A 14,267-nucleotide genomic window follows, 5' to 3' on the forward strand; every position below is an offset into this window, starting at 1 on the left:
TGCATTTAATTCGCAGGGGCTTAACTGAATCTGCAAATAAGAGAGGAGGTGAAGATGGGAGTCACAAAGAGAGGAGGTATGGTTATGGAGAACAGCCCCTTTTGAAAGAGGGGAGGGGATCTCCATGTGTGTGGCGAGGCGTCCAGCTCATCTCATTTGCCAGATTAGACAAGATCTCTTTGTCATAAACGCTCACACACACAAACCCCAGCCCTCTGAAATATTTACTAGCCTCATGTGGGGAAATCTCTGAGGATTATCCCCAATAACCTGTTTAACTTAATCCCTATCTCACACACATGAATAATAAATCCTCCCCACTCATCTCCCTCTCGCTGGGATGGACTGAGGAGTAACGCCTCCCTCACCTTGCTCTCCATCCTCCTCCCTCCCTTCTCGTCTGTCTCACACTCTCTCCATCTGCTTCAGGAGCCGCTGCATCCTTTCTTCTGTCCAAGTCCTCTCTATTCTTTCTGCCTCCCCGGCCAGGACAGGAAAAGGAGTAGTAGCAGGGAGAAATCCAGCAACAATAACAGGAAGAGGATGAAGGCCCTGACCCGCCTGTGAGAGTGGACATTGGTCCGGACAGCTGTGGCCCGGCGCTCTGGACTTCTGGGTGGGAAACGCACATCAGGAGGAGGAAGACTGCTGGAGGCAGATCGAGATACAGAGAGAATCTGGGGAGAAACAGAAGTTTCTGATCTTTTGAATCAACCTTACAAGAAAATCCTCCTGGAATATTAGACAACTTTTAGACTCGGAAGGTCTTCAGAAACCGGACATCTTCATCCTCTCTGAAGAAAAGGATTGACACAAAGAACAGGATAAACCAGCACCTGTTGCTGTCATTTCTGCTCAAAACTAAAACATCAAAAGTCAGGAGAAGCTCAGTGGCTGGACCAGGAGGGGTTTTTCAGAAATCTGATCACTGCCAGAATAAAGGATCCAGCCTCATTGGCTTCATCTTTGTGGTAAGTTTTTGTCGTGTTGCTGAACTCTGGAGGATCCGTGTAGTCCACTGCCCCCCCTTCCCCTTTTTCATTTTCTGCTGACATTTCCTCCTCATGGACATATTGTTGTTTTTGTCCATTTTGAACTGTTTTCAGTTCAACGTATTTATCACATTGAAATGTTCTTCACATGTTTGCTCTGTAATTGTCTGACTCGGGTCACAGAATTCTTTTCACCCTGTGGTGAAATCCTTCAATCCTGAAAAGTTTCCTCCTAAGTTGAAAAGCTGGTTTCTGCTTGAGTGTTGGAGCTGCTGCCAGAGCTTCCATGTTCAGTAAGTGGGATTGGGAAGACACATTCCCCTCTGATTGAAAGGCGACTTATGGCAGCGCTGCCAGAAAATGTAACCCAGATCCCTTGAAAACGCTCGGAGACACTTTTCCTCTCACTCCAGGGAGAAACTCTCAGGGATGGTGGCGTAGAAACAAGAGATGGATGACAGTGAGAAGAGCTTTCAGAGCAGCCTGTCCGTCATCGTTCACATATGCTTGAATCTGTGACAGCTTGCTGTGGATTTGAGCGTCGTAATTGAGCGCTGCTCTTTTTTCCCCGGAGGCTTCGCTATCGCTGTCGGAGACAGACTGTTGTGGTCATTACAGCAATGATATACAGCTAAATCCAGGAGGACTTCCTGGTTTGTTCTTTTTTCATATAAAAAATATGATGATGAAAAAAAAAATCCAAAGCTTAAAGAATAGAGGGGTTTCATCAGTTTGTCTCTAGAAACTGAAAGATTTTTTAATGTATCATCCAGTGGTAGCAGACAGTGAGTGATGGATACTCAGAGGTGGAGGTTTTTCTCCGATGGCCCAGATTGATGAAAGTGATTTGATTTGGATGTTACTTCGAAAGCTGTTGATGCTTAAAGCCAGCGGTCTAATTCCTGAAGAGAGAAGTATCAGGGAAAATCCTCTGGGTGCCATCTGGGAAACGAAACACACACACAAACACACACACACACGTACACACAAGCCTGATTAGAGCCATTCATTCAGATAGATGTCAGTTGGGTTGACAAGCAGTCCAGCTGTGGTGATGTTAGTTCAGCTGAAGTCAGTGATTACAGCCCAAAGACCCAGTTTAGGTTTCATTCTTGGCGGCTGACCTGTATTCCTCATTTTACAGACTTTAGAAGAATGCTAATCTCGCATTAAAATGTTTTTTTTTCATTCCTACAAGCATTTTCAAATTGATTTCAGCGTCCAGTTCCAAAACATTCATTCAAAAAGACGTAAACTGATTAAAACCAAAACGAGGTTGAGCAGCGTACTTTATAAGCAGTTCAGCGTGTTGAAGTGGTTTGATGTTCCTCCCTGTCAGTGCTGAGTGTCAAAGGCCGACTAGCTTGGCGTAATTAGCCTCTTTAAATCTCTGCCACAGACACGCAGCTTTGAACACAAACAGGTAAACAACCCACTTACTTAGATCCCACGGGAACAAGTCTGAAAGAAGGCAAATAACACCAAGAACTAATGTGAAAGGGGGAAGAATCTGTTCTGAATCCAGATGTGAGTGGAGCTGTGGTTTAGAAGTCTGGGCCCTTTTTGAGCAGTTTTTTCCACCTTACAATATGCTCCATCAATCTATCTTGGTTTTTTTTGTGGCAATGCTTGATATCAATCCTTTTTGGTACAATCTTTGCTTTTTTATGCAAATATTTTTAATTACATCATACATAAATACCAGAATGAACCTGAAACTATCAAAAAACTAAATTCTGAGTGGTAAATGTTGTAATTTTATGATGCAACAATCAAAAAAAAAAATTAGATCAAACGATGTAAACAAAGATTCAAGGTGTAGAGACAAAACATAAATGTATAAATCTACAAACAAAGCAAAGGAAAGGTCAAAACAACACAAAATAAGTCTAAAAAACAGTCGCAGTTCCAGAGTAGCAGACAAAATGGGAACATGAATTTATGAATAATATATGTCAGATTTAAATTGTTGTAAAACAAATTTTCTGAAAAGGAAGACTTCAGGATCAAACTGCAATCAACAGTTCTAAAAGAAAACCTACAGGATGGATGATGCAGAAAAATAAAAATAAAAAAACCTACAGAAGTTTGTCTTTTTTGATTTCATGTATAACTTTGCTGATGAATCATACGAGTTTCATTTGTTTTTTCTGTCTGCTTAAACAGACAAATCTTTTTTTGATCTACATTTTCTATAAAGTTTCTATAAAGTGCACCTCACTGTATTTTATGTGAAGTATTTATTTTTAACATTCTTTAGTTCATTTAGCAGATTTTTCTGGAGCAGTTCTGATTGTTTTTACTACAAAATATTTTCGTTCTTTTTTTGTGTGTTGCAAATAAAAAAAATGATCTATTGAACCTATGATTTTTGTTGTTACTGCAGTAGTAACAATTGTAATGAACTGATCATTTATTAGGAATAAGACTTTTAACAGAACTGAAAAATGTTTGGATCCGGTCTGTGTACAGATACTTGCTGCTGTGTTTGGATCATAGTTCTGTCCCATAACTCAATTTTTCCATCTGCTGAGCTCATGAAAAGAGAAAGAAATTAGAAAGAAAAACAAAAGTCCCCCTCAGGATTTTCTGTTTAAAGTAAAACTCCTGGTTTCTATCAATGAGACTACAAACAGGCCCATACCATTACTCTACCATGGGCGTGTTTGTTTATTTTTTTTTTATGCTGTCCTAGTTTGACATGAGATGTAACAGGGTGGACACTTTCCAAATGGTCCTTTTGTCTCATCAGTCCACAGATTATTAGTCCAGGGGTTTTGGGGATAATCCAGATGTTACTGTGAGACGAGTCTTTCATTTTGAACCTTTGTTGGAAAAATTCCAATTTTTTTGTGTAATCTAAATCTGACAATTGATTCGCATTCATATGCCATTGTAACATAAATATTGCACAACTGTGTGTGGTTTTTGCAAGATTCAAACGCGAATTTGTGGTTTCGACAAACGTTCCACGTACGTCTAACAGACTTTTCACCAATGTACCACCGATGTACAACTTTCACACCGCGTACACGGCACACATATCACGATAGAATTACATAGTAAGCAGCGTAAAAAAACATCCACGGTTCATGTTCTATGTTGATTCAAGTGTTCTTTGCGTGTTTTTTTCGTACTTTTCCAGTGATTTAAACACGGTTCATTCATGATACATGTGTGAAAATCTTTATGTAAAGATCAAAACTTTTCTCACTTTTTCACGTTTATTCACGTATGACCAATTTTCATCTCTGAAATATTTGCAAAATGTACATAGTGGCTGTGTGACACGGCCTGTAACCCTTGTGCTATCCTAGGCCCTTTAACATTGGGGGTTGGGTCATCTAGACCCACTAGACCAGGGGTGGGCACTGAGGGCCGCATTCCTGCATGTTTTCCAGCATACCCTGCTCTGGCATGTTCTGATTGGCTGGACACACCTGAACCAGGTAATCAGCCATGAGTAGGGCAAGACTATCTGGAAATCATGCAGACACACCGGTCCTCGAGGCCTGGAATTGCCCACCCCTGCACTAGACAGTGCTCTGAACCTTTTTTCTTCAATGATTTGTGATCTTCACTGGTGTCCATGGATTACATGAAATCTTTCCACCTTTATCCACCTTTGTCATGGTAGGGAGAACACGTCAATGTAAGGGGGGGGGGTCATCTAAGACAGCACAAGGGCTAAGGTCTGCAGTTGTGCTTCTTATTAAACCTCTGAGAGCAGTCCTGTGTGTCCTAGTGACTCTATGATCAATCTGTGAGTTTCTCTGCTGTCACATGATTTTTTTTAAATTCTTTTTGGAATGCAAAAGCTCCAGAACTATCTTTTTCACTTTCATAGACTGAGATGTGTCCGATTTTAAATTACTTTTACCCAAGCTATTGAGAGCATTTTAAAATTATTTTTTTCCCTTCTCATGTTATCAGTGTCTAACCTTTACAATAACCTTTACATCATAAATCTTTCACAAATACATACAGTGAATCTGTTGAAGGGGGGTCTCACGGACTTGTAAACTGTCCGGGGTGCACCCCACCTTTGCAGCTGGGATAGGCTCCAGCAACCTCAGAACCCCAAAAGGGATTCAGGGGGTTCTGAAGATGGATAGATGGTGTCAGATGTCTGAATCCTCCTCCTCGTAGTTTATTCATTATGCTGGTGAAAAGTGTCAAACAGTGTCAGAGGAGAAGGTGAAGCCATCTGAAATGCTGTCTAAAACAAAAAAAAACCTTCACCTTCAGGTGTCAGGACACAGTGAGTGATGGATTAAAAGAAAGCCTGATTTTGACTTATTTCATCCTTGAAGTCAAAATCAAATCTCATTTTCAAAACCACAACAAGAAACAAACATTAAATGCACTTTACTGAAAGATTAAAAACTGTTGTTGGTTTCCTTTCGCCTTTGGTCGACTGAAAGTAGGTCAGACCTGTCTGTCAGTCACCAAACATCACAGACATCACTGACAACTGTGTGTGTGCTTCTGCACCTCCATCACACTCACTGCTGTTGCCTGCAGACAATGCACAGATGCAATTACAGATATTCCTGGATCTTATTTATTCTTCACTGCTCCGAAAGATCACTTTGATACACGATTCTGTAAATATCCGAATAATCCTCCAGAGAGCTTTCTGCGCCTTAGACCTGCATTTTAAAAAGCCGTCATTATGTAAGGCAGACAGTCCAGGATAAACTCAGACTCTGGATCTCTTCATTTACATACATCGGCTCACTTTCTCCATTATTCATGTGTTCACTGATTTAAAGTGGACCAAGAACTTGTTAACCAAGTGTTTCACCTTTCCACAACTTGACAGAACCTGCTTTTACCGAGGGCTGTAGAGGGTGGGAGGGTGTTAAAGATGGGGTTGGAGGTGAGAAAAGGAGGCAGAAAAAATGACTGACGTGAAACAGAAATAGCACAAGTAAAAAAAACAGGTCTGCTTTGAGAGAACGAACAAAAGAGAGCCTAAGATTAGCATCACATGAAATAAAAGTTAAAGTGAGAACAAAGAAAAAAGGAGTCAGCAACATTTCACTGCAGACCCAGGAGGTGATTAGAAAGTCTGGAAGAGAATGAGTGATGGACTCAGCTTGGACAGACGTGCGGTCAGCAGCAGTGAACCCCAGGAAGGGTGTTTCAAGTCACTAATGACCGTCAATTAACAGCGTCAGCGACATTTCCCAGAGGGCATTGTGTTTATACTTCCCGAACCTGATAAAAGAGAGGGAGGGGATGCCGCTTCTGAAAGAAGGAAATACTGCCGGAAAAAAAAAAGCCCTTTTACGGAAAGATTTCTGAAGAAAAGACCAGCTGAGTAAAGTTTGCTAACTGTCACTGACACCCGAGGATCTCAGAGAAAAGTTTTTGACAATTTGGAAATGAAGTTTAGAGATTTTTGTTTGAAATTAGACGAGCTTCTTTGTTTCTTCATCTTGCTTTTGTTTTAATCTCAGTTTCATAAATCCTCTGATTACATAGTAGATGGCATATACTTATTTAGCTCTTCTTGCTTTAAGGTTGACCGCTCTACCTCTGCACCGCAGCCACCCGTGATACCACAAATGAATGAAGTGTGATACAGTTGGAACAGTTATTGTACCCTTTTTTTTCTTTGTTACACTGAATAAATTCAAATCAATAGGTAGACTTTAATATCACACAACAAAACAAAATGTAATTCCAAAATGTCCATGAATTCTGTGATCAAAAAGAGCCAAAAGCGTTGTTTATTGGGCTGGCCCTTTGTGAGAAGGCTTTAATCAGCGACAAGTGTGGTCAGGTGTTAGTGATTACTGTCAGATTTAATCCAATTTCTCTTTCTGAAACGCTGTCTTGGTTGATCAGGTGACGCAAAAGGACCCACATCTTGAAGAAAGACTCTCTGTTATCTCATCTGCATATTTAGTCTGGATAGTCTGGATGTTTCTGTTGTATCTGCATGGTTTCTATGACAACAAATGGCTCTAAACAAGGTTTTTTTTGGGTTCAACCCCTGACTTTAGGAAAAGGTCTTGATAGAAAGAGGTTTGGGCTGTATTGAACGAATCACTTCACCTCAAAGAATAAAATCTCAAATCCAACTGAATTTCCTTTTTTGTAAATGTCATGGAATCAGATTTAAAAATCAACAATCCAGTGGCTGTCAGGACAGTTGGCTAATGTTACCTGGTGGAATGTGGGTGTGGCTTCGAGGAGGGGACGCATCAGAGGTTTATTGCTGGTGTGGGGCAGGTGTAATCAGGACTGGGCAAAAATACATTAAAGAATTGAAGATGGAAGAAAGGAAATGAGTCTGGACTGTTTGAAACACATGAGAGAGAGAGAGAGAGAGATAAAGACTGATTGGACTCCAGAGACACGAGTCCAGTCAGACTAGAACATTCCCATAATACATCCAAAAGAGCATTATCACCTCACATCAGGAGAGGGAGCGGCGGAGCAAACAGCAGATGCTGTTTTTGAACAGAAATGATGTCATCAAAACTTCTATTGGGTGGTGTCAATCATGTCACGTCAGCCAATGGGTTCAAAGCCCCACCCCCACATGAAATTACACTCAATACTGAAAAGAAAAAGTCAGAATCTATACTGTAAATGGAAGACTAAAGGCAAAGATGGAGAGAGAAAAATAAATAAATAAAATGAGAATACAAAACATTTACAAAATTCTTGTCTTCAAATTTTCAATATTTCTTTCGAGTTTAATTTTTTCAATTGAAAAAAACGTTTTCAAATTGTCAATATTTTCTTTAAGATTACAATATGAAGTGTAAAGGTTAAAACTGTTTTCACGTGTTCAGTTTTCTTTTATTAACTTTACAGTCCCATTTTTCATTCGCTTTAAGCTGATGCTGATTTTACCCTCTTGTTGTTACCAAATACACTGTAGGCTAAGGGGTGTTACTTTTTACTAAAATGATGCTCATTTTGATTTCAATATATGAAAGTGCTAGAAGGCAAACATTACTTAACTTTTTACGTTTTTAAAGCATACAGTTAAGCTGTTACACTTGACTTTGCTTATTTACTTATACTAAAGTGCTTACTCAAAGACTACATTTTATTTGTACTTGAGAAACATCATTCTAAAGTAAAGCTACTTTGATTTACTTTGAATACAATTTTTGGAAACGTTATCCGCCTCTGTTTAGAAGTTCACAGATCATATGTTCAAAAAGAAAAAAAAGTCTTTCTAAATAAATGTCAGAAAAAGTAACTCATTACCTTGACTATTCAGAGGATGGCTTTTACTTTTACTTTTAAAAAATTTCCCACCAGTGACACTAAAGTAAGTCTGAATCAGAAATGTAATTTTATAACTGGTAGCTACTGTTACGATTTAAGAAACCTTAAAAGAACCATCATGGGTGTGGGGTTAAAGGAAAATACTGTTCGGAGTCGCTCATGCCAACCCATTGGCTAATTCAAAAGTTAAGATTTGAACCCTTGAAAAGCAGAGATGGGGTCTGCATACCCAAATTTAAATATGGATATAGTTGCACAAAAGAGGAGCCAAACAGCTGAAGGCTTTGCACCCATTCTAGATTTAGAAGGTCAATGAAATAGGAGCAAAAAACAAACTATGAGCTCCTTTGGATCATGAGTTTTTCTGTTTGAAGTTTTCTTTCTGATAATAAAAGAGTTTAGAAATCTTCTCTATTTAATTTATACGAATTATTCTACTTCTGCTCCAGGCAGCCAATGAATAGAGACTAAATGGTTGTAATAGAATCTCTTCTAACAGTTTTCATCAGAAGTCAGTATTTTGGATCAGCTGAAGACTTTTTAGAAAAGCTCGAGCATAGCCGGGTATCACAGAACTTCTGCCGTCTTATCTCAAACTACAAATATTTTTTACTGTGTCACCTTGAGGTATGTTGTTCCTGATTTCAGAAATATTGGTAGATGAAAGAAAGCAGTTTGAGGAAAGTTGATTTCTGTGAGAGTTAAAAGCCAAGTTCTCATTAAAAATGACTCCAAGGATTCTCACAGTCTGACTGGAGACCAAATTAGTGACATCCAGTGTGACTGTACTGTTATTGAGCAAATCCCTGAAGTGTCCAGGTCCAGGAACGACTGCTTTTCCTAGAGCAAACCCTCTTATACCTGTAGTAGAGCCAGTCAGGTGTATATATACCAGAGAAATTGTGCGTTTTGTGGTACAAGCACCAACTTTGGCATGGATGTACGTCAGGATCCCCTTTTTCAGAAAAGCATGTTAGCCACGAAAAAAAACCCAAATGGCAGCTATTTGTAAAGATGGCAGCCATACACTATTACAAAAATTATATTTTTCATAGTCTCGCCAATATGGGTTGTTCATGCACAAAACACACTCTTTAAATTTGAAGGGTACCGACAGAAGACTATGATATGAATATTATACATATATTATTTAAAATCTTGGATTTTCTCTTGTCTAATGTGCTTTTCTGAAAATAGGCATCCTGAGATACATCCATGCCACATTTGGTGCTTGTTCCACAAAATGCACTTTTATTTCAACAACCTGCCTCACTAGGCAAGTTGTTGCCAAATACAGGTTGTTGCCAAATACAAGTTAAACCAGAAACCCTCCAGTGGGAGGTCCAACCACTAGGTCACCTTTGTGCATAAAATACTGCATGCAGCTGTCATACTACTGAATTGAAAATCCTGAAATACCGTCAAGGCTCAGTCCATGTTATTCCTCTGTATGTGTTATTTCCTCTGTGGTGTTGTTTCTGTTGTCCAACCCCTGATCTTGATCCTTGGGGGCAGATAACCCACAGCAGAACCAGATCCGTTTGTTTCTTCTCAATTTAAAGACACTTTCCAGTTAGAAGAGACCAGGAGACTCAGTCTGAGTGGATTAAGAGGGTGACAGTGTCATTTCTTTGCTGGCTTTCGTTTCACTTTGCGAGCTGAGTCCTTCGGTGTGTAGTTTGTATGTTCTTGTGCATGCGTGGCTTTTCCCTTCCACAGTCTGAAAACATGCTGCATAGGTTAATTGGTGACTCTAAATTGTCCCTAGGTGAGAGTGTGTGATTGTGTGGTCCTGTGATGGACTGATGACCTGTTAAGGGTGTACCCTGCCTTTGCCCAATAGTAAATGGGATAGGCTCTGACACTGAATAAGATTGAGCAGGTTTTGAATATAGATGGATGGTTTCCCTTTGCACATTTTAGAGTGTTGGGAAATATTGCCAAGTTAGAATAGCCATCTGTTAGTGGGTGTAATTGAATGGGCACTAAACCCGCAGAATAGAATGGTTTATAATTTTATAGCGCTTGTTGACCTTGCTTTAAGGCCCGAGGCGCTTTGCAGTCACAATCTCATCCAAGCATGCACACACAATCACTTGCTGATGGAGTCACTGCTGCCTAACACCGGAGCCAACCAATTACCATTAGGAGCAATGGTTATTGGTTGGGCACATGGGTAGGCAGGGCGGGAACCCAGCCTATGACCTTCCAATCAGAGGTCACCCGCTCTGACTCTTCACCATTGCCGCCCCATAGAAGTATGAAGTTAACCTGGCTGTTTTCTACCTCTCTGACCCTCCTACACCATTAAAACTCTGTTACTCAGTCAACTCCACCTTAGCTAGAGAGATATTTTCAACATTTTTTCTTCTCTATCCCATGTTTTTGATCAGCTCCAAATGTCCAGAGTCAATGTCCCATTTCTAAGTCTGCAGTGACACTGCCACCGAATTCACCGTCACCCAAGAAACTTGTTTAAAGAGCACATCATCAATTAGCTTTTCTTTGAACCTAAACATTATAAAAGCACATTTTTAAAGAATTCCAGCTGATGAAACATTTTATTCCTAATGTACAAAAGTCATTGAAGGTCCGGATGTGTCAGAATAGGAATTTTTTTGTTTCAGTTTCTAATCAAAGTCATGAATTGAGGTGATGTCAGCAGCAAGCGAGATCCAGGCTGTAAGACAGTAGATGGGTTCTCTTTGATTGGGTCTCGTCCGGGAACAGTTGCTGGTGACTCACAGCAGGTGTTTACACTAAATGCCTCTTTACTCTTCAGCTCTTTTGTTTAACAGAGTTATCAAAGGAGAGCAAAGAAAGAAAACACAAAAACTAACAAAAGGGTGTAAGCAGAGGCCAAACTCCACCGCTGAGTCTTTCAGTTCTGATTTCTATGGAGCTGTGCGAAGAGGTCAGGGGAGGTCAGCACAGTATGAGATTATGCCATCAGAGAGAGAAGAACTGTGCCAGTATAATCCCGTCATTATAATCTTTTTTTCTCCCTCCCTTCTGCTAATGGCTGGAAAACAATAAGATGCACTAATCTGGCTACCGGGGAGGCGCAGGGTTGCACTAAGATAATGGCTAGAGTACAGAGCACGGTGGCTACGGTGTTTTGGAAATTATCTCCCCGGCATTTCTGTTACATTAGACAGAACCCATGTTGTTGGTAAAACTTTGAGAAACAGAGGAGGAAATGGTACAAGAATGGCACAGAGGAAGTAAACAGTCTTCACTAACAGCTGACTTTGAACAAAATGTATTTTTTGAAGATGGTAATAAATAACTCACAGGGCAAAAAGAGGATTTAAGAAGCAGAAATGCCTTCAAACTTTTATTAAAGCAGTTTTTATAAACCTGTAGTTGAATATATACATGTCAAAGGAGTTGGAAGTTAGGTTTAAAGGAAAGGAATTCCACTAAATGTTCAATTCGAAGGCTTCAACGTGGTATAGAATCACATGTAAATAAATAAAACTGAGCCCTTTAAGTCATAGTTAACATATTGTTATGCTATGTTTAACATTTGTCAATATTTTTTCTTAAAAATGAAAAAAAAACATAAATAAATGTTAAAACAGTCATTTCAAAAAGCCACTAATTATTAGACTTTGCTTTTTGAAATTGTTGGTAAAAACTCACACAAATAAAACAAATAATCTAACAACCCTGAGTAAAAAGGACGGTACTCTGAATTTTAAATTATGCAGTCCTACTATTTAAGGTCAAAAACTGCAATAGAATGATTTCTGCAACTGTCAGTGAGACCTCTCCACCTGTGAACAGGTGTTTTTGGTGCTCTCCTTGGGAGTAAACTGCCCTGATTGTCTCAGGTTTGAGGCGGCCATGGGGCGGGTTTCAACTCCCTCCAAAAATGCTCAGGACTCAAAGGCCACTTCAGAATAGTCTGTTGTGTTGCTGTTTGTGTTTTTTAGTGGATTTAAAGCCTGTAGCGGAGTCCAACCTTTCTGTCCCATGGCAGCATGTTTCCCTCCAGCCAGACTTGGAGACAAGTCTGATAACGTCTGTGTTCGTCTCGTCTCTTCTCATATGGATGGATATCTACCATTGCAAGAACACTAGTTATAAACCTAACCATTTCTATTCTGTGCCTAAATTGCGAGATTTGTGATCATCGTCACTTCTCCAAATACTGAACCATAACCGTGTTATTGTGATGTAGATAGATGAAAGGATGGATGGATGGATGGATGGATGGATGGATGGATGATGGATAGATGGATAGATGGATAGATGGATAGATGGATAGATAGATAGATAGATAGATAGATAGATAGATAGATAGATAGATAGATAGATAGATAGATAGATAGATAGATAGATAGATAGATAGATAGATAGATAGATAGATAGATAGATAGATAGATAGTACTTTGGGTTCCCTGGTTTGGGATGTGTTTGTCCCTGTTGATAACAAAGGGATGAAGCTTATTTAGTCATTTCAAACCCACCGATCTTTGCAGTCAACAGCTGCCTTCAAGCGTTGACTGTGTAAAACCCAAACATTAGCTGGTTTTGCCATATTAGAAGCAGGAGGGGGTACCAATCACAAAAAATTTAAAATGTCAAGAAGTCCCTTTTTGGAAAGTGGCCTTTCTAAAGACTGATAAAGACAGACATCTGACGCAGTTTTAATGTCATCAGTCTCTCTCTCATGCAATATCAACGGGTCAAGACCTAAATTGGGTCACGGGCCTGTGCTTCATGGATTCCCATGTGACCTCAGTACTTATGTTCTCAGTGCAGGTCCCATGATGGTGAGCTAAATGATTCATTTGGGTCCCGAGCTGCAAAGGCTTAAGAGCCCTGGTGCTGAATGATAGCTAGACCTCGAGCTCAGTGCTGTCCTTGGCCTTCACTCTAATTCTCACTTCAGCCCAGTGAAGCTGTCTGTCCAAAGCTGATAAGTGGTTTTAATGTGATCTCCACTCTTCTGTTTTGCTTCCTCTCCTCTTTCTTCACCCTCAATTTTCCTTTCCTCACTCCTTATTCCTGCCTTGCCCTCTGTCCTGTTTCCTCCCTCCTTCTGCTGTCACATTACTTTTAGGTGATGGAGTGTCTTCAGGTTTGGACTGCAGGACTCATGACCACTTTGGCCTTTTTTATTGTAACTATGCATGAATCTGGACTTCCAAGGGTGGTGGCTCACAGACTAGATCATGCTGATGGGGTGAACAAAGAATCACATGTGGTACTGACCAGACAGAAGAGAGAATGGCAATGGAACTTTCTGTATGTGGAAGAGGAGAAACCAGCTCCCGTCCCCTACAAGATTGGACAGGTAGGTTTCGATTTCCATTTGAAACATCATCTAACTCTGGCACACTCTTTCAGGTTGGGTATTTTTACAAAATTGTGAGATTTTGTCCCTTCATGTCCCTCACATGATGTTGCCATTGCAACAATTAAAATCCGAACCACCAAGAAATGCACACTGGTGTGGATATGTGAAAATGTGTAAAAATACTCAACCTAGAGGTCATTTACCATCTGCAAACATCTAAGAGGGGATGACTCAAACTTAAGTTTCAGTTATTCACTGAAACATCTTGAATATATTTTAATAAGGAGAGTTCTTAGGAATGGGAATAAACACTTACTTTTGATATAAACTGTGCATTAAATAGTTCATAGTCATTTGCCGTTCAGGCTCTCAGCCAATGACATCCTTATTCTGATGTGACAAGCTTGGACCATAGATGAAATAAACCCCAGAGGCTAAACGCTGATGGTGGATGAGGGCCAGTCCATGACAAAGCATTGGTCCCAGGTAGAGAACAAGGTGGGTGGAGGAGAGCCGGGAAAACCATCTAAATATAGAGAGATAAACGTCTATGAATTTGAAAGCAAAAATTTGATTGTGAATGGCTGACCAGAAGAGGCAGGGAGTTTAGCTATTGGCTTAGAGTGATGGCTTAATTGATCAGTGGCATGTAGAGCGAGTGATGTAAAAACCCAGCGTACCCAGAAATGAGGTTGATCTTCCTGAAATGG

General features: G+C 40.0%; 1 protein-coding gene across 1 annotated transcript in view; it reads left to right on the plus strand.

Annotated features, from left to right (window-relative positions):
• Positions 1-334: 334 nt before the first annotated feature.
• LOC101174288 (cadherin-5) overlaps positions 335-14,267 on the plus strand; it is a 43,215-nt gene continuing 29,282 nt past the window's right edge. Inside the window, exons 1-2 of the mRNA XM_004076947.4 lie at positions 335-971; positions 13,321-13,554. Of these exons, the coding sequence (XP_004076995.2) occupies positions 13,324-13,554 (231 nt within the window). The 5' untranslated portion in view covers positions 335-971; positions 13,321-13,323. The remainder of the gene's footprint in view (positions 972-13,320; positions 13,555-14,267) is intronic.

This window comes from Oryzias latipes, chromosome 15, assembly GCF_002234675.1.
Source record: "Oryzias latipes chromosome 15, ASM223467v1".
Lineage (NCBI taxonomy): Eukaryota > Metazoa > Chordata > Actinopteri > Beloniformes > Adrianichthyidae > Oryzias > Oryzias latipes.